General features: G+C 42.5%; 1 protein-coding gene across 1 annotated transcript in view; it reads right to left on the bottom strand.

Annotated features, from left to right (window-relative positions):
- The window catches only part of ITPR2 (inositol 1,4,5-trisphosphate receptor type 2), a 168,017-nt gene that overhangs the window by 38,438 nt on the left and 104,328 nt on the right, over window positions 1-25,251 (bottom strand). The window contains 9 exon segments of the mRNA XM_087722382.1: window positions 1,110-1,310; window positions 2,364-2,620; window positions 7,491-7,674; window positions 9,579-9,766; window positions 10,386-10,494; window positions 19,630-19,738; window positions 22,200-22,342; window positions 23,610-23,800; window positions 25,090-25,210. Of these exon segments, the coding sequence (XP_087578508.1) occupies window positions 1,110-1,310; window positions 2,364-2,620; window positions 7,491-7,674; window positions 9,579-9,766; window positions 10,386-10,494; window positions 19,630-19,738; window positions 22,200-22,342; window positions 23,610-23,800; window positions 25,090-25,210 (1,503 nt within the window).

The raw sequence follows: 25,251 nt of genomic DNA, 5'->3' as shown, positions 1-25,251 counted from the left end.
TCCTTCCTCTTCCTCGTTCTTCGAAAGATGAATAAGGTCAACAGAGTGGACAACGCCTGGAATGCTCCACCCGACTCCATTGTCACATCCTCAAACCCTCAGTTTCAAACTGTCTACCGTGGACCTCACCCCATTATTAAGAGGTCCATAAAGTGGGGTGCATACTGTCCCCATTTATCTGTATTTACTTCCTTTGTTCATGTTTACAATATCTTGTTATCTGGAACAAGTTTGACAGACACACAAACACTGTATTTTTTGGAGTATAAGACGCACCCTTCCCCCTCCTAAAAGAGGGTGAAAATTTGGGTGCGTCTTATACACTGAATGTAGCCCCACCCACCCACCGCCCCCTACCCTTTGGCCTCTGCCTCCCAATTTACCTCCTTGTAGCAAATGGGGAAAATGGGGCTTGTGGAGGCTACAATAGGCTATAGCAATCCCTGCAGCCTGAAACAGCTGATGATCGGGAGGCCCCTGCAGAAACTGAAAGTGAAACTGGCTGTTTGCTGCAGGAGGCAAATTGCTGGGAGGCAGAGACAGATATTTTTTCTTGTGCTAATCTGTCTGTTTGCTGCAAGGAGGTAAGTCAATAACTATAAATGCCTACAGAATGTTCAAATGATTAGACTTATTTTTTAATGACTGCTTTATTATTGTTCTAGACAGCTGAACAAAACGAAGAAGCTTTTAAAAATAAATGCTTGATCTGAAGAGGCCCAGTGCTATTGTAATCTTCTTTTAAATAGTTTTAAATAACGTATACTTCCAGAAAGCCACATCAATTTTAACAGCATCTGTACAAGGATAGTCTGAAATATAACACTACAAACAGTGTATATTTTCTGTACTGTTTGCTGTTTGTTGCAAGGAGGCAAATTGCTGGGACGCAGAGGGAGATTTCCCCCCTCCCCTTGTTTTCCTCCCCAAAAGCTAGGTGCGTCTTATACTTCGGAGTGTTTTATACTCCTAAAAATACGGTGAATAAATTTCCACAATAGAAAGTCCAAGGTTTTCAACCCCAGGTTATTAATTAGGGATTTTTGAATGGAAGAAAGGAAATCTGAATTCACATTCAATCCAGATTCTTTCCGAGGGGCTAAACCTACCTGATTTTCATGGCAGGGGCCTTGACAGTACTCGGTCAAACTTTCAAGAGTTTGATTGACCAAAGCAACATTTTTTTCTTTGATGTATAGGCCCAGAAGTCCCAGCCCGCCTGTGGTACTTCCGCAGATACAATCCAAAAACTGAAGTGTCTCGCAAACGAGGTTGTAGTTCGTCTTGTTATTCTGGTTTCTTAAAAAGTTCTGGGAAACAAGAGGAGGAAACAAACGCACCATACAAACCGATGAAAATTAGACAAGGGTTCAAATTGCAAATAACGCTAAGCCACGGTTGAAAGACTTCGCTAATATTACGATTCGGAGGGGACGTATCCTACTTTTAACTCAGTTTGAACTCAACGTCTTTTTTTTGTCACGCGGTGACCAAAACTGGATGCTCAAAAGATGCGGAGACTCTAGGAAGAGTGCAGAGAAGAGCAACAAAGAGGATTAGGGGACTGGAGGCTAAAACATATGAAGGAATTGGGAATGTCTAATTTGATGAAAGGAAGGGTCAGGGGTGACATAATAGCTCTAATATTTGACTGGCTGCCCCAAAGAAGAGGGGGTCAAGCTATTCTCCAAGGCACCTGAGGGTAGAACAAGAAGCAATGGGTGGAAACTCATCAAGGAGAGAAGCAACTTAGATCTAAGGAGAAATCTCCTGACAGTTAGAACAATTAATCAGTGGAACAACTGGCCTCCAGAAGTTGTGAATGTTCCAACACTGGAAGATTTCAAGAAGAGATTGGACAATTATTTGTCTGAAGTGGTGTAGGATTTCCTGACTAAGCAGGTGGTTGGACTACAAGACCTCTAAGGTCCCTTCCAACTCTGTTATTCTATTTTATTCTATTCTATTCTATTCTGTTCTGTTCTGTTCTGTTCTTTTCCTTTCTATCCTATTCCCCTAATTCCATTCCATTCCAGGTGTGGCCTTACTAAGGCTTTATAAAGCACCCTTTATAAAGGGTGGCGCAGTGGTTAAATGCAGCACTGCAGGCTACTGCTAGATCAGCAGTTCAGTGGTTCTAATCTCACCGGCTCAGGGTTGACTCAGCCTTCCATCCTTCCGAGGTGGGTAAAATGAGGACCCGGATTGTTGGGGGCAATATGCTGACTCTCTGTAAACCGCTTAGAGAGGGCTGAAAGCCCTATGAAGCGGTATATAAGTCTAAGTCTACTGCTATTGATTCTATGCCTCCGTTGATACAACCAAAGACACTGTAAATACACTGTAATAATACCGTAGCCTACCTGTAGTTCTCGGTTGTGATTCTCGCACAACAACTGGAGGAACCTCAAGATGGGTTGCATTATCACAATGACAGGACTCATGGTTGTTTCTTCGGGGGATTTTTCGTCCGCGCATCCAGCCTCCGATCCTGGTCCCATGAGGTCCGTTTCCGGATCCATCTCTCTGCGGTACACACAGTAAGCTTTGGAGGTTGCGGTGGAGGCTTCTGCCAGTTGCCCTTTCATGCCTTCCTTCAGGTGGAGGGTGGAGTCTCTAACTGTAGACAAGGGGAAAGAAACATGATTGCCGTTCAATCTGCGCCGTGGGGAGCACGATGGGGTTTTCTCTGTCCCATCCTTTGAGTCCCTTCTGATTCCTGGTGATTTAGATTGGATTACGGTTAGATTAAATTAACAGAGTTGGAAGGGATCTTGTAGGTCATCTATTTGAGAGACCGCCTTCTGTCGATTACCTCTCTTCGTCCCATCAGATCGCATAGAGTAGGCCTCCTCCGAATTCCATCTGCCAGTCAGTGCCGACTGGCGACTACGCAGAGGAGAGCCTTCTCAGTAGCAGCTCCGACGCTTTGGAATGATCTCCCCGTGGAGATTCGTACCCTCACCACCATCCAGACCTTCCGCACAGCCCTCAAGATCTGGCTATCCCGTCAGGCCTGGGGATAAGACCCTAATCTCACCCCACCCGAATGCTGAGTGAATGTTGAGTTTTACTGTTTTATTTTATTATATCCCACATTTTCTTTTTGTGTTTTGTCTTGCACTCCCTTCCTACAAATTGTAAGCCGCCCTGAGTCCCCTCAGGGAAAAGGGCGGCCTATAAATGTCAAATAAAACTAAAAAACTATTCCAACCCCACCACCCAAGCAGGGGACCCTAAACCATTTCTGACAAGTGGCAGCCCAGTCTCTTCTTGAAAGCCTCCAGGGATGAAGCTCCCACAACTTCTGAAGGCAACTTCTCTTCCATGGGTTGATTGTTCCCACTGTCAGAAAGTTCCTCCTTATTTCCAGGTTGAATCTCTCCTTGATTCGTTTCCATCCATTATTCCTTGTCTGGCCTTCGGGTCCTTTGGAAAATAGATTGACCCCCTCCTCTCTGGGGCAGCCACTCCAATATTGGAAGACCATCCTCATGTCTCCCCTGGTCCTCCTCTTCCCTAAACTAGCCATGCCCAGTTCCTGCAACTGTCCATCGTATGTTTTAGCCTTCGGTCCCCTAATCATCCTGGTGGCTCTTCTCTGTACTCTTTCCAGAGTCTCCACATCTTTTTTATAGTGTGATGACCAACACTGGATGCAGTATTCTAAGTGTGGCCTTACTAGGGCTTTATAGAGTGGTATTAGTATCTCCCTTGAGCTTGATTGTATCCCTCTGTTAATGCATTTTAGGATTGCATTGCCGCCGCACACCGCTAGCTCATATCAGGGGTTGCATGCCAGCAATCAGACCACACAAACAAATTAATTAATTCACTAGAAGCTTGAAGAAAGCTTAGTTCATAACACTAAATGCCAGCCATATAGAGGCCATTCCTGTCAGAGTTTGTTGCAGAAATCAAATCCAGAAAGCGCACACAGGTAACTGATTCAGCAGGGTTCATTAACTTCTCTTTATATACATAATAACACGAGACATATATATATATATACAATGCCAAGAGTGGCTCTTCCAATGTGGTAGAGAGGGAAGATCGGTTTCAGTTTCAATTCAGAGAACAAAGAACAGACTAACTTCATTCTTTTGCATAGACTCAGAGCTGCAGGGCTAAGCCACGCCCTGGCTCCACTCTGTTTCGGTTTCCAAACAGCCCTCATTGGCTGACCCAGTTGCCATGTCTATTCATTGGCTGACCTTGTAACTAAGTCCTATTCCAGTTCATGGATATACTCTTGACACTTCCCATTTTTGCATGAACGCATCGTACTGTACATTCATATGATGTGCTAAATCCTAGGAAAAAAACAGCCGGCCTCTTGTTATCATTTTATCCCTCTTGTATGTGTCCTGCGGGGGGGGGGGGAATCCTTCAGGTCATATTTGACTACAGGTGACCCTGAGGACTTAGATAAACCTCCAAGGGGTCTCCACGACCCTCAAAAAGGTTGCAAATGAGCAGCTGTCTGCAAGGAGAATAAATTCCTTCCCTTCTTCACTCACCTGTCAGAGCTGAAGAAGCTTCTTGGATGAGAAGCAAAACCTTGGATGAGAAGCAAAACCAGAGACAGTCCAGTTGCCTCCTGAAAAAGCATCTTTGGGATAACCACAACCTTGGATGACTGAGAATCTCTACAGACTTTTAGCTATACAATTTGGGATGGACACTCTTGGAATGGTGTGGGAGAAGGAATGGATTTCCAGAGGGGAAAAAATTGCAGACTACAGGAACCATTTGCACCACTCAGGTGACCCTGAAGACACAGATAAAATCTCCAAGTGGCCTCAGCGACCCTCTAAAAGGATGCAAACGACCAGCCGTCTGCAAGGAGTATCAATCCTTCCATTCCCCACCATCCAGTCGGAGCTGAAGAAGCTTCTTGGATGAGAAGCGAAATGTCTTCAAAGAGAAAGAAAGAAACCTCCAAGTGGCCTCAATGACTCTCTAAAAGGATGCAAATGACCAGCTATCTCCAAGGAGTATAAATCCTTCCATTCCCCCACCATCCAGCCAGAACTGAAGAAGCTTCTTGGATGAGAAGCAAAATGTCTTCAAAGAGAAAGAAAGAAATCTCCAGGTGGCCTCAATGACTCCCTAAAAGGATGCAAATGACCAGCTGTCTGCAAGGAGTATAAATCCTTCCCTTCCTCACCATCCAGTCAGAGCTGAAGAAGCTTCTTGGATGAGAAGCAAAACCTCTTCAAAAGAAAAAACAAGGAAGTCCAGTTGCCTCCTGAAAAAAGCACCTTGGGGACAGAGGAATGAGTGCTTCATATACTGTAGGAGAAGGACAGGCAGAGACTGGGGATGGAGTCAAGAGAGCAATCAGTGTAGAATCCTTACGTTCTCACAAACAATCTACGTTCAACCCCTCTTGAAATTCCACTGATTTGTATCCAGACACAATTCAGGGCTGACCATGAGCTTCACTAGATTCCCGTACGTAATCCTGAGCAATCAATCACCTTAACTGGGACTTCACATTCGGTGCCGATTCTTCGCGCCACACAAATACTTGCTTTAACGCAGCCTGAAAACAATTGTTGGTGGCACAATCTCTGTGCCCATCAATCCCGGGAGAAGTAAGTGCTGCTTGAGGTTATGACAGATAAATGCGGCTTTCATGCTTCAATAAACCTTTTGAGATCGGATCAAATTCACTGCTCAACCCCGGTGGCTGACCGCAGCCGTGCGACATCCATCACAACTTGAGCAGTTTTAAAAAAAGTGACTTCTCGCAGGGAGCCCTTATTCCAAGAAAATTCCTTAACAATTCTTCTTCTTCTTATTATTATTATTATTAATAATAATAATAATAATAATAATAATCCTCTGATGATGCCAAATGCAGACTTTGCAAAGAAGCTGATGAAACTGTTGATCACATATTCAGCTGCTGTAAAAAAATCGCACAGACTGATTATAAATTGCGGCACAATTCAGTAGCACAAATGATCCATTGGAATTTGTGCAAAAATTATAATATTAAAACAGCAACAAACTGGTGGGAACATCAGCCTGAAAAAGTCACCGAAAATCAGATGGTCAAGATCTTGTGGGATTTCCGTATACAAACCGACAAAATACTGGCGCATAAGACACCAGACATCACACTGGTTGAGAAAAATAAGGTCACAATCATAGACATCGCAATACCAGGTGATAGCAGGGTCGCCGAGAAGGAACATGAAAAAATTGCAAGATACCAGGACTTAAAAATCGAAATTCAACGACTATGGCACAAACCAGCGGTGGTAATTCCAGTGGTAATTGGCACACTGGGTGCTATTCCAAAAGCACTGGAATTACATTTAAGACAGTTAAAAATTGACAAAATCACCATCAGTCAAATGCAAAAAGCCGCACTGCTTGGATCTGCACGCATATTACGAAAATACGTTACGACGTCCTAGGCCCCTGGGTGGGGCCCGACTAGTAACCAATGCCAAATCCGGCGAAACAACTGGCCGCTGTGATACAATTGTATAATAATAATAATAATAATAATAATAATAATAATAATAATAATAATAACAACAACAACAACAACAACAACAACAACAATAATAATTAGTAGTTATAATAAATAAAATATAGCTAGCCCTCGACTTATAACAGTTCATTCGTAGTGACTGTTCAAAGTTACAAATTTGAAAAATCATTTTTCATACTTACAACTGTGGTCACATGATTCAAAAATTCAGATGCTTGGCAACTGACTCATATTTATGACGGTTGTAGTATCCTCTGTGTGTGTGTGTGTGTGTGTGTGTGTGTGTGTGTCACGTGATCCCCTATGGCGACTTCTGACAAGCAAAGTCAATGGGGAAGCTGGATTCACTGAACAACCGGTTGACTAACTTAACATCTGTAGCGATTCACTTAACAACGGAAGTCGTAAAATGGGGCAAAGCTCACTCAACAAATATCTCGCTTAGCCCACAGAAATTTTGGGCTCAATTGTGGTCGTAAGTCGAGGACTGCCTGCAGATTAACGAATCAATCGTAATCAAAATGAATGATGAACGAATAAATTGATCTGTTTCTCTTTTTATTATCGACTGTGTTTCGTTTTCTTTCTATTTATTTTAACCATTAGCTGTTCAGAGTTATGTACATGAGAAGAACATATAAATTATGGAATAAATGAACAAACAAATGAACAAATAAATGAATAAACAAACAAATGAACGAACAAATGAATTGTATAACAGTAGAATTGTACTTCAAGGTATGTCATTTTATCACAAGCTACCTTGAAGTTGTAAGAAGGACAATAGTGATTTAGGAAAACCTTTATCTATTTACTAGGTTTTTATGCTCAGGTAGGATACACATCAATGCGAGCCAGGCAAAATCACAAATGCTCTTTTTCCTGCTTTTTTATTTAACCAAAATCTATTTTTCTCCTGCCTGCCCTGAAACCAGCCTAAGGCAAGAAATATTTCCCCCCCCTTTTTTTTCCTGTTTACCTCTTTTTTTTGGAGCTGAGATGGTCATGTCTGTGTCCTCGTCCTTCTTCTTGCTGCTGAGATCAATGGTGTTCACCGTCACCGTGGACCTAATTTCCAGCTGGGCTGTTTTCATTCGATCGTACAAAACTTTAAAAAACTTTTCGGATTTTTTCCGCTCGTTTAATTGTTGGTAAAAGGAATACTAAAGAGAAAAAAACATATACATCAGATAACAAAAGTTTGAGGCTATCACTAAAAAGATCAATAAAGAAAATGGATTTTAATATGTTAAAATTGCTAATTCGTAATTTGTACTCATACATAACTGTTGTGGCCCAGCGGGAGCCGTTAAAGCTGCCACCAGACTCCGACAGCGAGGGGCCCTCTGAGTCGGCTCTGGAGGATGTGGAGGACCCTGGACTGGGTTCCGACTCCGAGCAGGGCTCAGAGAGGCTGGCTGGCCACCAGGAGGCACCTGAGCCTTGGACCAGTGAGGAGGAGACAAGGGAGTGTGATCCTGACGTCATGCATTGGAGCAGTGGGGAGGAGGCCAAGGGAGTTGGTCCTGGATGCCCGGCAATGCCAGGTAGATCGACGTAGAGAGCAGCTACGCAGTTACCAAAGATAATTGGACCCAGGTGATTGTAATTAGGCTCCTCTCAAGATAGTATTTAAAGAGAAACTGGGAGGAGCCTGGTTTTGCAGGATTCAACGTCATTCCTAACGCTGGAGAAGCTGTTATCTGTCGAAGTCTGAGTTGCTGCCAAGGTTCTTATCTGTTTGTTATGCTTGGCTTTCAGCCACCGAGGTTTTGGTTTCTTGCTAATAAAGTGCTGTGACATTCCAGTTAAGCTTGTCTCGGCATTCGTTACTGGACCGGGGGGGGGGGGGGGTCAGAACACATAACCTGTGTTTGATCAGGTAAGCTGTCCTTTATTTTTTGTATCTTCCCGTTTTTCTCTCCAATTTAACTCCTAATCACTCAAGTATCAATTTTTGTGAAGTAGTTCAGATAAGAAACACCCTTAAAGGCTCTAACTTTATTGTGAGGTCACATTAGCGCACTCCTCAACTTGCGACCACGATCGAGACCAAAATGTACATTGCTAAGCGAGACAGTTGTTGAAGTGAGTTTTGCCACACTTTACATCTTTTCTTGCCACAGTGGTTAAACAACTGACTGCGCTTGTTAAGACAGTAACACAATTGTTACGTGAATCTGGCATCTCCTGCTTGTCAGAAGTTCGCAAAATGGGATCACATGGTGTCCCCCCCCCCCGGGGAAGGCTGCAACTGTCATAAGTAAATGCTAGTTGCCAAGCATTCTAATTTAGATCACATGACCATAGGGATGGCTTCAATGGCCATAAGCGGGGGACAGGAAATGATCATAAATCACTTTTTTAATTCAGGCGTCGTAACCTAGAGTGGTCGCTAAATGAATCATTATAAGTCAAGAACTCCCTGTACCTGGGAACATTTTTTCTATTGAAAACCCTATTCCACAAATAACACACCACATATTTACAGATGCTGGCCAGGGGACAGCCCTTTCTGTGGCTTATATAGAAAACTAGCTGATAACACGGCGTTGCCCGGATATTTATTGATAGGGGGAAAATCTCCAGACCAAGCATAATTTCTAATGTTGGATTTCCCCCCTTATGAGAGGGAGTGGAGTACTGTGAAGCCTAACCCTAACCCTAACCATGGCAACTCCACAGCACTGTACAGTAGAAGCCATTTTTCGGCAGTACAATAGAAGTTGTTTTACGGCAGTACGGTAGAAGCCATTTTAAGGCACAACAGGCTGTATCTTAACAGAACATACACCCTGAGGGCTGTTAGGGGTGTCTTACCCCCGACAGTGTCTTTTTCTAGAGAGTAAGTCATCTGTGTACCAAGTTTGGTTGAAATTGCTTGAGGCGTTCCAGAGTTATGTTGGAACATACATACATAAATACATACATACATACATAATTATGATACCTGCTATATTTTTAGCTATTTTCCTAATCATTCTCCACCTGGTCCTGTTTTCTTCCTTGCCTTAGAAAATTCCAAGGGTTAAAATTGGCTGGGAGATATTAAGGTACCAAAATGCACCTGGATTTGGGTGTTTCCTCCTTCGAGCAACGCGATGCCAAGCAAGATGGCTTCTGAGAATATCCGGTCATTTTTGGTACTAACGATGACATCGGTGACCAGTTCCGAAGCCCCTTCTTTATCCAAGAGGCACTGAATGTCATGCATGGACGCCCCGGATTTGTCCACATCTTGTCCCGAGAAGGTCCCTGAAATTAATGAGTTTAATTGACAAGTCAATTGGGATATTAAGGATGTTTTTGAGGGGGGGAAAAAGAAGGCTTATTCCTAAAATTTCAGTTAAGGGTGATCTCATTTTCTCTCCTCTTATCTCTTAACTTGTAATGTCTTGTCTTGTTATTCCATCCCATCATCTCATCTCATCTCATCTCATCTCTTCTCTCTTCTCTTATACCTTCTCTCCTCTCCTCTTATATCTTATCTTCTCCCCATCTCCTGGTGATTGGCCCAAAGTCACCCAGCTGGCTTAAAAGCCGAAGGTGGCACTAGAACTCACCATCTCCTGGTGATTGGCCCAAAGTCACCCAATTGTTTTCAAGCCTAAAGTGGGACAAGAACTCACCATCTCCTGGTGACAGGTTCAAGATCACCCAGCTGGCCTTCACACCTAAGGGTGGGACTAGCTGATTTTCATGGCTAAGGCCAAGACTATAAACTCACGGTTCCCTGCTTTCTAGTCTGGTGCATTAACCACTAGGCCAAACTACAGTATCTCTCTGTTTCCACGAATATATTCCCCTGAACTACACTAGGGGAAAAAAAACCCACAGAGCTGTTCTACATCCAGATGTTTCAAACCCTAGTTACCTCCACCCTGCAGGGGTTTGCCGTAGCTGCCAGCCAGATGACCGTTGAGGCTCCCTCCGTAATCTCCTTTGAAATAGCGGTTGAGAAGTATTTTCCGCAGATTGCTCCCCTTTAATAAGGTCAAAACAGAGAGTAAGAATTAAAGAGGGTGGCAAATGTATTCCTGGGTATTTTATTTTCAAGCCTGCATCGCGAAACACAACTCATCTGTTGTAATTCTAAAAGAAACTGCATTATTCTGTTTTCTATTCTATTCTATATTCTGTTCTGATCTATTCTATATTCAATTCTCAATTCTCTATTCTATTCTATTTTCTGTTCTATAGTCTATAGTCTATATTCTATATTCTATTCTACTTTATATTCTATATTCTATTCTACTTTATATTCTATATTCTATTCTATGTTCTATATTCTGTTCTGTTCTTTTCTATATTCAATTCTCTATTTTTATATTATATTCTATTTTCTATTCTATTCTATATTCTATTCTATATTCTATTCTAGATTCTAGATTCTGTTCTGTTCTGTTGTTCTGTTCTATTCTATATTCAATTCTCTATTCTATTCTATTTTATTTTTTATTCTATATTCTATTCTATTCTATAGTCTATAGTCTACTCTAACATATTCTAGTCTATATTCTATATTCTGTTCTGTTGTTCTGTTCTGTTCTATTCTATATTCTATTCTATTTTATATTCTATTCTATACTAATTTATATTCAATTCTATTTTATATTCTATTCTATTCTCTATTGGATTCTATTTTATATTCTATTCTATTCTCTATTGGATTCTATTTTATATTCTATTCTATATTCTATTCTATTCTATTCTATTATTCTATTTTATATTCTATCTTATATTCTATTCTATTTTATATTCGATTCTATTTTATATTCTCTATTCAATTCTATTTTATATTCTATTCTATTCTCTATTCGATTCTATTTTATATACTATGTTCTATTCTATTCTATTATTCTATTTTATAGTCTATCCTATATTTGATTCTATTTTATATTCTATTCTATTTTATAGTCTATTCTATTCTTTATTTGATTCTATTTTATATTCTATATTCTATTTGATTCTATTATTCTATTTTATAGTCTATTCTATATTCTATTTGATTCTATTATTCTATTTTATAGTCTATTCTCTATTCTATTCTATTTTATATTCTATTCTATTCTCTATTGGATTCTATTTTATATTCTACATTCTATTCTATTCTCTGTTATTCTAAGAGCGCCTTGAATTGAAGCTCTTTGGACATCCTCAGCACATATTTAAAAAGCCAGGGTGATACACAAACTGGTAAACAACTTCCATTATTCACATTAAGAAGCCCGCGGCTCTTCCCATCCGGCATTCCCCCTACAGGGACTTTATAGCTTTCCAAAGTCTACTAATCCGGAATGTAAATAGCACTCAGCTGACTCCCAATCCTTCTGCCGTGATAATGCAGCCCATAGTAGGCTTTGATGCAGCAGCATAAGGGCCTTATTGTAAACCGTGAGTAAGGCTCTGTTGTTGAACAACAGCGACGCGGAGATAAGAACAAAAAGTCCTGCGAGAACAACAGGAACGTGTCAATGTTAAACAGAGCTCTGGCTGGTTTGCGTGGTTCTTTCTTCTGGAGAAGCACAACTCACAGCAGGATTGTTTCTTCTCCCTGAATTAAAATTCAGGAAACACCTGTCGGTTGCAAGGAAGCTGCACGAGCCGTCTGAATTTATCAGAAAATCCATGTGTTGTAAGTGTGCATTAAAAAAAAAAGCATGCACCCACCCACGAAGCCCACCTGTATTGCCAGGTGTGCTTCTAGAGGACGGCCTCATATCCCTCCTAGCCACTCCTAGAACAGCAGGGCATCAGTCCCCTTAACAGGCCTTGGAGGGAAACGGCCTCCGTGGCAGGGAAGCAGGTGGGTAGCTGGAGAGCGGATTGGGTGAAGGCTACCTGCTTTGCAGGATGGCCCAGGCAGAAGAGAATTCGTTCAGCCTTGGTGTGTGTGGGAGGAGCAGTGGAGAAGAAAGGAAGGGAGAGGGAGGGGGAGAGAAAGAATGAGAGAGAGAGACAGACAGACAGACAGAGAGAGAGAGAGAAAGGAAAGAAAGAAAGAAAGAAAGAAAGAAAGAAATGGAGGGAGGGAGGTAAGGAGGAAGGAAAGAGGGACAGAGGAAGGGAGGGAGGAAATAGTAAGGAAAGGAGGGAGGGGAGGAAAGGAAAAAGAAAGGAAAAAAGGAAGGAAGAAGGCAGGAGGGAGGAAGGGGGGAGAGAGAGAAAGAATGAGAAAGAGAGAGTGAGAGGAAGGAAGGAAGAAGAAAAGAAAGAAAAAGAAAGAAAGATAGAGAGGTAAGGAGGAAGGAAGGAAAGAAGGAAGAAAATAGTGAGGGAAGGAGGGAGGGAAGGAAAGAAGGAAAGAAAGACAAAGAAAGGCAAAGAAAGGAAAAAAGGAAGGAAGGAAGGAAAGAAAGAAAGAAAAAGAAAGATAGAGAGGTAAGGAGGAAGGAAGGAAAGAAGGAAGAAAATAGTGAGGTAAGGAGGGAGGGAAGGAAAGAAGGAAAGAAAGACAAAGAAAGACAAAGAAAGGAAAAAAGGAAGGAAGGAAGGAAGAAGAATAGAAAGAAAAAGAAAGAAAGATAGAGAGGTAAGGAGGAAGGAAGGAAAGAAGGAAGAAAATAGCGAGGGAAGGAGGGAGGGAAGGAAAGAAGGAAAGAAAGACAAAGAAAGACAAAGAAAGGAAAAAAGGAAGGAAGGAAGGAAAGAAAGAAAAAGAAAGATAGAGAGGTAAGGAGGAAGGAAGGAAAGAAGGAAGAAAATAGTGAGGTAAGGAGGGAGGGAAGGAAAGAAGGAAAGAAAGACAAAGAAAGACAAAGAAAGGAAAAAAGGAAGGAAGGAAGAATAGAAAGAAAAAGAAAGAAAGATAGAGAGGTAAGGAGGAAGGAAGGAAAGAAGGAAGAAAATAGTGAGGGAAGGAGGGAGGGAAGGAAAGAAGGAAAAAAAGAAAAAGAAAGGAAAAAAGGAAGGAAGGAAAGAAGGAAAGAGAAAGGAAGAGAGAGAGAAGTAGAACAGAAAGAAAAAAAGAAGAAAGAGAGAGAAAAAGAAGGAAGGAAGATAAACGAGGGGAACCGAAGGGGCCGTTTCTCTCTTCGTGCAGCCAAAGTTGCATAACAGCTTTCAATTCCCACCTTCCCGGGGGTGTCACAATGATGTACGTATCAACAATGCCAACCGCCCCCCCTCCTTCTCTACCCTGCCTGGAACGACAACTGGCAATTTCCCAGCTTGTGCGTAACCGCTGCCGCTAACCCTCCCCTCGGCTTCCCAGCGCCCGCTGGGGCAGCTGAACTCATGTAGCTTCGCGGCTGATTCAGAGATGGCCCCTCATTGAGTTTCAGGGCCAGGCGCTCCGCCGCCGTGACGAGGCTGCTCCTCCGCAGAAGCCCGTGCCAGATGCGTGCCAGACGCTTGCCGGAGTTACACAACCACAGGCTGTTGCTGGCTGCGGGCACAGCAGTCTCCGACACCCTCCGCCGCACCCCCGTTGCCTCCATCTGCACCCACACATGGACGGCCGCATGTCAGGGGGGACAAGGCGCCCCCAGAGACTCCCGATCCCCTCAAGGTTGTGAGGAGCCAGGAAAACTAGCTAAGACGTTTAAAGATAAATCAGCGAAATGTTGCCAGTACCAACAAGCAACGGTTCACCCACAAAAGGGCGAACGACAAAAGCGCGGCTGACTAAACCGCGGTGACAAAACCGCGAGTTCTAAAGCGCGCCGACGAATGAGCGCTGAAGCGCGCCGACAACAGTGCGCTGACAGAAGCGCGCTGTAACCCTAACCCTAAACTTAACCCTAAACCTAACCCTTACCTTAACTTAAATTGCGCTTCTGTCGGCGCACTGTTGTCGGCGCGCTGTTGTCATTTTCATTTTTTCATTTTTCATTTACTTTATTTGTATGCCGCCCTTTTCCCTGAGGGGACTCAGGGCGGCTCACAATTCAGGGGGAGGGAGGGACAAACAAGTTACAAACATGAAGACAATACATCATTAAAAAAGCACAACAGTCATACTATTCGAGTGGGGTTGGAGTCTTTAGCCCCAGGCCTGTCGGGACAGCCAGGATTTAAGGGCTGTGTGGAAGGCCTGGAGGGTGGTGAGGGTTCGAATCTCCACGGGGAGATCGTTCCAGAGGGTCGGAGCAGCCACCGAGAAGGCTCTCCTCCGGGTAGTTGCCAGTCGACATTGGCCAGCTGATGGAATTCGGAGGAGGCCTAATCTATGGGATCTTATTGGCCTAGTGGAGGTAATTGGCAGTAGGCGGTCTCTCAAGTCGGCGCACTGTTGTCGGCACGTTGATGACATCGCGGTTTTAGCGCCGCGGTTTTGTCAGCGCGCTTTTGTCACGCATACATTTGTCAGGTCACGACAAGCAACAGGCCCATACTACCCTATGTGGTGGCCATGTGCAGAAGCAACTAACTCCTGGACTATAATAAGAACGTGGTTAGAGGAAATATTACAACAGAAGAGAAGAGCCCAGACCAGAGACCTCCTTATTCTCTCCCTCCCAGCGAAATATAAGAAAGAAGGAACTATTTGATTCTACGTGTAACCTACAGCAGCGAGAATTGTATTTGCTCAAAACTGGAAATTAAATAAGGGTACCAACGGAAGAGGAGATGATAAAAAAATAAATCCTAGACTGTGCAGAGATGAACCGATTGACTTTGAAAATAAAGGATAAAGAGGAATCGGTGTTCTTCAAGACACGGGGAAGATTTTACGAACGGTTAGAGAAAGACGTACAGAGAAGAAATTCAAGGGAAGATATGGAACCCAGGTGATATGCCATTAAGTAGAAAAGTGGAGGTGGTGGAGGAGGGAAAATAGGGAAGAAAATAAATAATAAAAACTTATGTATATATTCAAAAGTATGATACAAGGGGGGGGGAACCATATCAGGGTAGATTTGAGAAGGAAAGGGAACAAGAAATGATATTTATTTTTGGATCTGAGGAAATGCCACCTTAAGAAAATGAAAAGTAAGAGCTGAAAGAGACACCTACAACAATAGAAAAAGAAAGGAAGTGAGGAGAAGAGGAGATGGGTTTCATCCCTGGAGGCTTTCAAGAAGAGCCTGGACTTCCATCTGTCAGAAATGGTGTAAGGTCTCCTGCTTGGGCAGGGGGTTGGACTAGATGATCTCCAAGGTCCCTTCCGACTCTGTTATTCTATATTCAAAGGAAGAGATCACTTTCAGAGGTTGTGGGAGCTTCATCCCTGGAGGCTTTCAAGAAGAGCCTGGACTTCCATCTGTCAGAAATGGTGTAGGGTCTCCTGCTTGGGCAGGGGGTTGGACTAGATGACCTACAAGGTCCCTTCCAACTTTGCTAATGTTAATGTAATAATCCATCTTTAATGACACACTGATTTTAAATAAATTTGCTGTTTGGGATCTATATGTATATGTATATGTATATCATCTATATCTCTATTTCTATCTATCTATCTATCTATCTATCTCATATCTATCTATCTATCTATCTATCTATCTATCTATCTATCTATCTATCTATCTATCTATCATCTATCATCTATCATCTATATCATCTATCTATCATGTATCATATATTGATCTAATCTGTTTTCTATCTATCTATCTATCTATCTATCTATCTATCTATCTATCTATCTATCTATCTATCTCATGTATCATATATTGATCTAATCTGTTATCTATCTATCTATCTATCATCTATCATTTATCATCTATATCATCTATCTATCTTGTATCATATATTGATCTGTTATCTATATCTATCTATCTATCTATCTATCATCTATCATTTATCATCTATATCATCTATCTATCATGTATCATATATTGATCTAATCTGTTATCTATCTATCTATCTATCTATCTATCTATCATCTATCTATCTATCTATCTATCTATCTATCTCATGTATCATATATTGATCTAATCTGTTATCTATCTATCTATCTATCATCTATCATTTATCATCTATATCATCTATCTATCTTGTATCATATATTGATCTAATCTGTTATCTATATCTATCTATCTATCTATCATCTATCATTTATCATCTATATCATCTATCTATCATGTATCATATATTGATCTAATCTGTTATCTATCTATCTATCTATCTATCTATCTATCTGTCTCATGTATCATATATTGATCTAATCTGTTATCTATCTATCTATCATCTATCATTTATCATCTATATCATCTATCTATCTTGTATCATATATTGATCTAATCTGTTATCTATATCTATCTATCTATCTATCATCTATCATTTATCATCTATATCATCTATCTATCATGTATCATATATTGATCTAATCTGTTATCTATCTATCTATCTATCTATCTATCTATCTATCTATCTATCTATCTCATGTATCATATATTGATCTAATCTGTTATCTATCTATCTATCTATCATCTATCATTTATCATCTATATCATCTATCTATCTTGTATCATATATTGATCTAATCTGTTATCTATCTATCTATCTATCTATCTATCTATCTATCTATCATCGTCTGTCTGTCTGTCTGTCTGTCTGTCTATCTATCTATCTATCTATATCTATCTATCTATCTATCTATCTCTATCTATCTATCTATCTATCTATCTATCTATCTATCTATCTATCTATCTATCTATCTATCTATCTATCTATCTATCTATCTATCTAACAATGGATGGAAGCTAGTCAAGGAGAGATGCAACCTGGAATTCAGAAGAAACGTCCTAACAGTGAGGACAATTAACCAGTGGAACAGCTTGCCACCAGAGGTTGTGGATGCTCCATCACTTGGAGGTTTTTAAGAAGAGATTGGACAGCCACTTCTCTGAAATGATAGACAATCTCCTGCTCGAGCACGGGGCTGGACTAGAAGACCTCCAAGGTCCCTTCCCGCTCTATTCTGATTGATTGACTTGAAAGATTTGGCAATCAAGTCCTAACCAGCCTCAACTCAACTCTTGTTAGCTGTTGATGCTACTCAGCCGTTCAAGTGCTGCCATCTGGCGAGGCAACGAGACAAACGGCATTACGTGTTGTGATGTTGTGCCCTGCTTCCTGGTTAGGAGCTCCCGGGGGCTGTTTTGCTGCTGTGAAGAAGAAACAATATTAAACTAAGGTCTCATTGGAGCGGCTTCTCTTCCGACGTGTCTCTTCCTCCCTTTCTCCTCTTCTCTGGTTCTTTGTCCTCACCTCTTTCTTCTCATCAAGGCAGATCCTGCCATCCTTCTCCTTCCAAATTATAATCTGTCCGTGTGGGATTAGAAGTATTCTAGCCTAGTCTTCATTCCAATATTCTGTTCTGTTCTATTCTATTCTTATTCTATTCTATTCCAATTTATTCCACTCGATTTAATATTTTCTATTCTTTCTATTCTATGTTCTGTTCTATTCTATTCTTATTCTATTCCAATCTATTCCACTCTATTTAATATTTTCTATTCTTTCTATTCTATGTTCTGTTCTATTCTATTCTTATTCTATTCCAATCTATTCCACTCTATTTAATATTTTCTATTCTTTCTATTCTATGTTCTGTTCTATTCTATTCTATTCTTATTCTATTCCATTCTATTCCACTCTATTTAATATTTTCTATTCTTTCTATTCTATGTTCTGTTCTATTCTATTCTATTCTATTCTGTTCTGTTCTATTCTATTCTTATTCTATTCTATTCCATTCTATTCCACTCTATTTAATATTTTCTATTCTTTCTATTCTATGTTCTGTTCTATTCTATTCTATTCTTATTCTATACTATTCCATTCCATTCTATTCCAATCTATTCCACTCTATTTAATATTTTCTATTCTTTCTATTCTATGTTCTGTTCTATTCTATTCTATTCTTATTCTATTCCATTCCATTCTATTCCACTCTATTTAATATTTTCTATTCTTTCTATTCTATGTTCTGTTCTATTCTATTCTATTCTATTCTATTCTGTTCTGTTCTATTCTATTCTTATTCTATTCTATTCCATTCTATTCCACTCTATTTAATATTTTCTATTCTTTCTATTCTATGTTCTGTTCTATTCTATTCTTATTCTATTCCAATCTATTCCACTCTATTTAATATTTTCTATTCTTTCTATTCTATGTTCTGTTCTATTCTATTCTATTCTGTTCTGTTCTATTCTATTCTTATTCTATTCTATTCCATTCTATTCCACTCTATTTAATATTTTCTATTCTTTCTATTCTATGTTCTGTTCTATTCTATTCTATTCTTATTCTATACTATTCCATTCCATTCTATTCCAATCTATTCCACTCTATTTAATATTTTCTATTCTTTCTATTCTATGTTCTGTTGTATTCTATTCTATTCTATTCTGTTCTGTTCTATTCTTATTCTATTCTATTCCATTCTATTCTACTCTATTTAATATTTTCTATTTTTTCTATTCTGTTCTGTTCTATTCTATTCTGTTCTGTTCTGTTCTATTCTATTCCATTCCATTCTATTCTACTCTATTTAATATTTTCTATTTTTTCTATTCTATGTTCTGTTCTATTCTATTCTATTCTATTCTGTTCTATTCTATTCTTATTCTATTCTATTCTATTCCATTCCATTCCATTCTATTCTATTCTACTCTATTTAATATTTTCTATTTTTTCTATTCTATGTTCTGTTCTATTCTATTCTTATTCTATTCTACTCTATTTCTTATTTTCTATTCTTTCTATTCTATTCTATGTTCTGTTCTATTCTATTCTTATTCTATTCTATTCCAATCTATTCCACTCTATTTAATATTTTCTATTCTTTCTCTTCTGTTCTGTTCTATTCTATTCTTATTCTATTCTACTCTATTTCATATTTTCTATTCTTTCTATTCTATTCTTTCTATTCCATTCCATTCCATATTTTCCATTCAATTCCATTCATATTTTTTTTCAGACGGTTCAATTCCCCCCCCCCCCAGACTTCATTCACTTTTCCCTAGAAATCCAATCAAAGCATTTACCCCCTATTAGACTTGCACACTTTCCACTTAAAAACCCCAACTGACGCGATACGTCAGGAATGGTCTAGGACCTCCTGCTCGAGCAGGGGGTTGGACTAGATGACCTACAAGGTCCCTTCCGACTCTGTTATTCCGTATCCGCATCTAACCTTCTTCTTTTCAGGAACAAGATCCGGGGCCTACCTCTTCCACGAAGCTGTCTTTCTGCTCCAGCATTTCGCGCAAAGTCTGAAGGATTTTGATGCAGAGTTTTTCTTCCTTCTCCATCAGCCGCTTGGTGTGGTTGATCAACCTTAAAATAAAAACATCGGGCAAAATGTGAGTTCGAACCCAGCGGGCTCCTCCCGATTATTTCTCTTTTTCTCTTCTTCTTGTTACATGCGCAGCTTTTACTCATACTGTGTAGTTAATGGACGGGGGCTGTTGCCTGGAACAAACCTTTGCATTTATGCTTAAGCAAAAGAGCATTATCTTTTTTCACAATGAATAGCAATAGCAATAGCAATAGCAGTTAGACTTATATACCGCTTCATAGGGCTTTCAGCCCTCTCTAAGCGGTTTACAGAGTCAGCATATCACCCCCAACAACAATCCTTGTCCTCATTTCACCCACCTCGGAAGGATGGAAGGCTGAGTCAACCTTGAGCCGGTGAGATTAGAACCGCTGAACTGCAGATAACAGTCAGCTGAAGTAGCCTGCAGTGCTGCACTCTAACCACTGCGCCACCTCGGCTCTATATAATGAAGCACTAGAAGAAGACATCTGGCACCGGTGGTGTTGGGTTGAGTTGAATTATCTTAAGCAAAAGAGCATTATCTTTTTTCACAATGAATAGCAATAGCAATAGCAATAGCAGTTAGACTTATATACCGCTTCATAGGGCTTTCAGCCCTCTCTAAGCGGTTTACAGAGTCAGCATATCACCCCCAACAACAATCCTTGTCCTCATTTCACCCACCTCGGAAGGATGGAAGGCTGAGTCAACCTTGAGCCGGTGAGATTAGAACCGCTGAACTGCAGATAACAGTCAGCTGAAGTAGCCTGCAGTGCTGCACTCTAACCACTGCGCCACCTCGGCTCTATATAATGAAGCACTAGAAGAAGACATCTGGCACCGGTGGTGTTGGGTTGAGTTGAATTATGATCCCACAGTCCTTCTCCTTCTCCTCCTCTTCTTCTTCCTCCTCCTCTTTTCCCATTCTCCTTCTTCCCTTCCCCCCTCCTCGTCGTCCTCCTCCTCCTCCTCCTCCTCCTCCTCCTCCTCCTCCTCCTCCTCCTCCTCCTCCTCCTCCTCCTCCTCCTCCACCACCACCACCACCACCACCACCACCACCACTCTGCAAACCCCACTCCTTACTAGCACTGATGACATTACCTAGTTGGGTAATAGCAATAGCAATAGCAGTTAGACTTATATACCGCTTCATAGGGCTTTCAGCCCTCTCTAAGCGGTTTACAAAGTCAGCATATCGCCCCCACAGTCTGGGTCCTCATTTCACCCACCTCGGAAGGATGGAAGGCTGAGTCAACCCTGAGCCGGTGAGATTTGAACAGCCGAACTGCAGAACTGCAGTCAGCTGAAGTAGCCTGCAGTGCTGCATTTAACCACTGTGCCACCTCGGCTCTATGAAACTCCAGCAAGGAAACAACCAAAATCAAAGTGGACCAAGGATTAGGTTTAGGTTTATTTTATTTATATGCCGCCCTTCTCCCAAGGACTCAGGGCGGCGCCCAACATTAAAAGAAACACCCATAGTACAAAAGTTAAAAAGAAATTAAATAGGATATCCCCAAACCCAATTAAAATTGACAATGACACCTTTAAAAAAAAAAAAGAATTCAAATTAAAATTAACAGTAATCAATCATTTGATTTGTTTTGTTCAGGCCAGGCTGGCTTGCTGGAAAAAGCCAACTTTTAAGGGCGCGTCGGAAGGACCGGAGGTCGGGGATTATGCGAAGCTCCGGGGGCAGCTCATTCCAGAGGGAAGGGGCTCCCCACAGAGAAGGCTCTCCCCCTGGGGGTCGCTAGCCGACACTGCCTGGCCGACGGCACCCTGAGGAGGCCAACTCTGTGGGATCGCACTGGACGGTGGGAGGCTACTGGTGGCAGTAGGTGGTCTCGCAGATACCACAGTCCTCCTCCTCCTCTCTGCAAACCCCACTCTCATCTATCACTGATGATGTTCGTGGCACGACAAAACCGCGCTCGATTAAAGCGCGCCCGATTAAACCGCGTCGCTGACGTCATCAACAGGGCGACAACAGCGAGCGCGGAGAAAGAAGGGCGCTTTAAATAGCGCTTTGAAAGCAAGCCGATTCAACTTAAGGTAAGGGTTAGGGTTAGGGTTAGGTTAAGGGTTAGGGTTAGGGTTAGGTTAAGGGTTAGGGTTAGGTTTAGGGTTAGGTTAAGGGTTAGGATTAGGTTTAGGGTTAGGTTAAGGGTTAGGTTTAGGGTTAGGTTAAGGGTTAGGTTTAGGGTTAGGTTAAGGGTTAGGTTTGGGGGGGTTAGGTTTAGGTTTAGCGTTTACAGCGTGCTTCTGTCTCCACGCTGTTGTTGCCCTGTGATGACGTCAGCTACGCGGTTTCGTCGAGCGCGCTTTAGTCGAACGCGGTTTTGTGGTGGAACCAATGATGTTAGCTTGTTGGGTCATGAAATATCTGCAAGCTCGCAGAGCCCCAAGTTTTCCCCATGGAAACCGAGATGCCACGTATGTTCCAGAGTAACTTTGTTGAGTCGCTACAGGCCTTACTTGGACATGAAGGCGCCACACCTAATCCTAGCGTCACTCCCTTCCGGGAAGAGGAGTTCTGGGCTCCGCAAGACATCCACCAAGACCGAAAATTCCGCTTGCATCATAGGGTTGAACTGCTCTTCCAAAGAGGCCACCACGTCCTGAAAGAAGGACAATCAAAGGGAGATCCTTGGCTGGGGCATCTGGGTAACGAAGCTTCTGATGAAGAGAGCTGGAGGAAGCCTTCGCGCTCAACGTTCTCCCCTTTGGAGGGAACTGAGTTGGCAATGGGGAAGCACGAGGCGCAGATCTCTACGACTTGTAGCACCAATAGGATGTGTGGATTTCGTTCAGCAGCTCAGAAACACAATGATCAGACGTCATCTAGATGCCTCCTTCCCTTCCTCTTTTCCTTCAACCTCCCTTTCTTCTTCCTTCCCTTCCTCTCTCCTTCCTTGCCTCCCTCCCTCCGTCCCTTCCTTCCTTCTTTTTTTCCTGTCCCTTCCTCTTGCCTCCCTCTCTCCCTCCCTTTCGTTCCCTCCCTTTCTTCCTGTCCCTTCCTTCTTTCTTTCCTGTCCCTCCCTCCCTCCCTTCCTGCCCCTCCCTTCCTTTCCCTTCCTTCCTGTCCCTCCCTCTTTTTCTCCCTCCTTCCCTTTCTTCTTTTCCCTTCCTTCCTTCCTGTCCCTCCCTCCCTTCCTTTCCCTTTATTCCTTCCTGTCCCTCCCTCTCTTTCTCCCTCCTTCCCTTTCCTCCTTTCCCTTCCTTCCTTTCTGTCCCTCCCTCCCTTTTTGTCCCTTCCTTCCTTCCTCTTCCTCCCTCCCTCTTCCTCCCGCCTTCCCTTTCTTCCTTTTCCTTCCTTCCTCTTCCTCCCTCCCTCTCTCCCTCCTTTCCTTTCTTCCCTTCCCTTCCTTCCTGTCCCTTCTTCTCACCTGCCTCTCTCCCTCCCTCCCTGTCCCTTCCTTCCTCTTCCTCCCTCTCTCTCTCTCCCTCCTTCCCTTTCTTCCTTTCCCTTCCTTCCTTCCTCTCCCTCCCTCCCTCTCTCCCTCCTTCCCTTTCTTCCCTTTCCTTCCTTCCTGTCCCTTCTTTTCACCTGCCTCTCTCCCTCCCTCCCTATCCCTTCCTTCCTTCCTCTTCCTCCCTCCCTCTCCCTCCTTCCCTTTCTTCCCTTCCCTTCCTCCCTGTCCCTTCCTTCCTCTTCCTCCCTCTCTCTCTCCCTCCTTCCCTTTCTTCCTTTTCCTTCCTTCCTTCCCTCTTTCCTCCTCTTCTTTCTTCCCAAAACATATAGATATAAAATAGGCAAATATGCTGGCTGGGGAATTCTGGGAGTTGAAGTCCACAGTTCTTAAAGTTGCCCACTTTGGGCGTTCCCCGATCTAGCCACCGCTTTACCCGAGGATTTGGGGTACAGTAGAGACTTTTCTGACCTACCTGGAGTTTCTCGATGATGTTCCTATAATCCCAGGAAGGCCCCCCGAGGGGCTCTTTGAAGCGGGGGCCACACCGGGCGGACATGCGCCAGCCCATGGCTGCCCTTTGGATCATGTTGGTGTGGCTTTTCATGAACAAGGTATTCACCTGGCTATCCAGGTCCACTGGGATGGCAATGCCCCGGTTCTTGGCTTTGGGAAGAGAGCATTGGAAATGGATCAGCACATGCGCCACCGTGCACAGACCCCCTCGGAATGCATCACACCAGGAGACATCCAAGGTTACTCATCCTGGCCCTTTGACCCTCTCGTCTTTTCCTTCTTCCCTTCCTTCTTTTCCTCCCTCCTCTTTCTTCCTTCCCTCCCTCTTTTCTTCCTTCCTCTCTTTCTTCTTCCTTCCCTTCCCCCCTCTCTCCCTCCCTCCCTCCCTCTTTTCTTCCTTCCTCTTGGTTCCTCTTCTCCTCCCTCCCACTCTCCCTCTCTCCCCCTTTTCTTCCTTCCTCCCTTCCTTCCCTTTCTACTCCTCTCCCTCCCTCCCTTTCTCCTTCTTTTCTTCCTTCCTCTCTTTCTTCCTTTCCTCATCTCCTCTGTCCCTCTCTTCCTCCCTCCCTCCCTTTCTCCCTCTTTTCTTCCTTCCTCTCTTTCTTCTTCCTTCCCTTCCTCCCTCTCTTCCTCCCTTCCTCCCTCTTTTCTTCCTCCCTCTTCTTTCTTCCTCCTCTCCTCCCTCCCACCCTCCCTCTCTTCCCCCTTTCTTCCTTCCTCTCTTTCTTCCTTCCCTTTCTACTCTCCTCCCTTTCTCCCTCTTTTCTTCCTTCCTCCCTTTCTTCCTTTCCTCATCCCCTCTGTCCCTCTCTTCCTCCCTTCCTCCCTCCCTCCCTTTTTCTCTTTCCTCTCTTTCTTCTTTCTTCCCTTCCTCCTTCCCTCCCTCTTTTCCTCCCCTTGTAGCCCCTGATTCATTTAGTGACCATTCGAAGTCATAACAGCACTGAAAAAAGTGACTTATGACCGTTGTTTCATACCTATGACCGTTGCAGTACCTCTGTGGACTTGGCAACTGGTTCATACTTATGACGGTTGCAGTGTCTTGGGGTCACATGATCACCTTTTGCAACCTTCCGGCAAGCAAAAGTCAATGGTGAAGCCAGGTTTGCTTAACAACCGTGTTACTCACTTAACAACTGCAGGGATTTGCTTAATGGCCGAGGCAAGAAAGGTCGTAAAATGGGGCAAAACTCACTTAACCAAGGACTCCCTTAGCAATTTTGGGTTCAATTGTTGTTGTAAGTCGAGGACTGCCGGTATGACAGATGTTACACAGAGTATATTGTGGGGGTTTTCCCCGACAAAAGTTTGTCATCTTTTAATTTTTTATGGATTTTGTTCCATTACCAGAGACCGAATTTTTAATTTCATTAAAACGATTAGCACTCCATGCAATCCCTGAAAGGAAGAATTAAAAGAGACCCATTAAAATCACCCACCGACTTCGGCCAATGTTTTGATGCAAGATTCCACCGAAGTCTTTTGAGCAGGATTTGGCCAAGTACAGTTGTAAATCCTGAAGGCAGATTGTAGCAGCTGGATGAAGACCGGCTGATGTGTCTGGAAGAAGCAACACAACGCAACACAAACTCACTCATGGA

The sequence above is a fragment of the Thamnophis sirtalis genome, unplaced genomic scaffold, assembly GCF_051295495.1.
Source record: "Thamnophis sirtalis isolate CommonGarterSnake01/CBP01778 unplaced genomic scaffold, rThaSir2_p1.2 scaffold_9, whole genome shotgun sequence".
In the NCBI taxonomy this organism is placed as follows: Eukaryota; Metazoa; Chordata; class Lepidosauria; order Squamata; family Natricidae; genus Thamnophis; species Thamnophis sirtalis.
The sequence above is the reverse complement of the archived record's forward strand: the minus strand, read 5'-3'. Positions and strand labels throughout refer to the sequence as shown.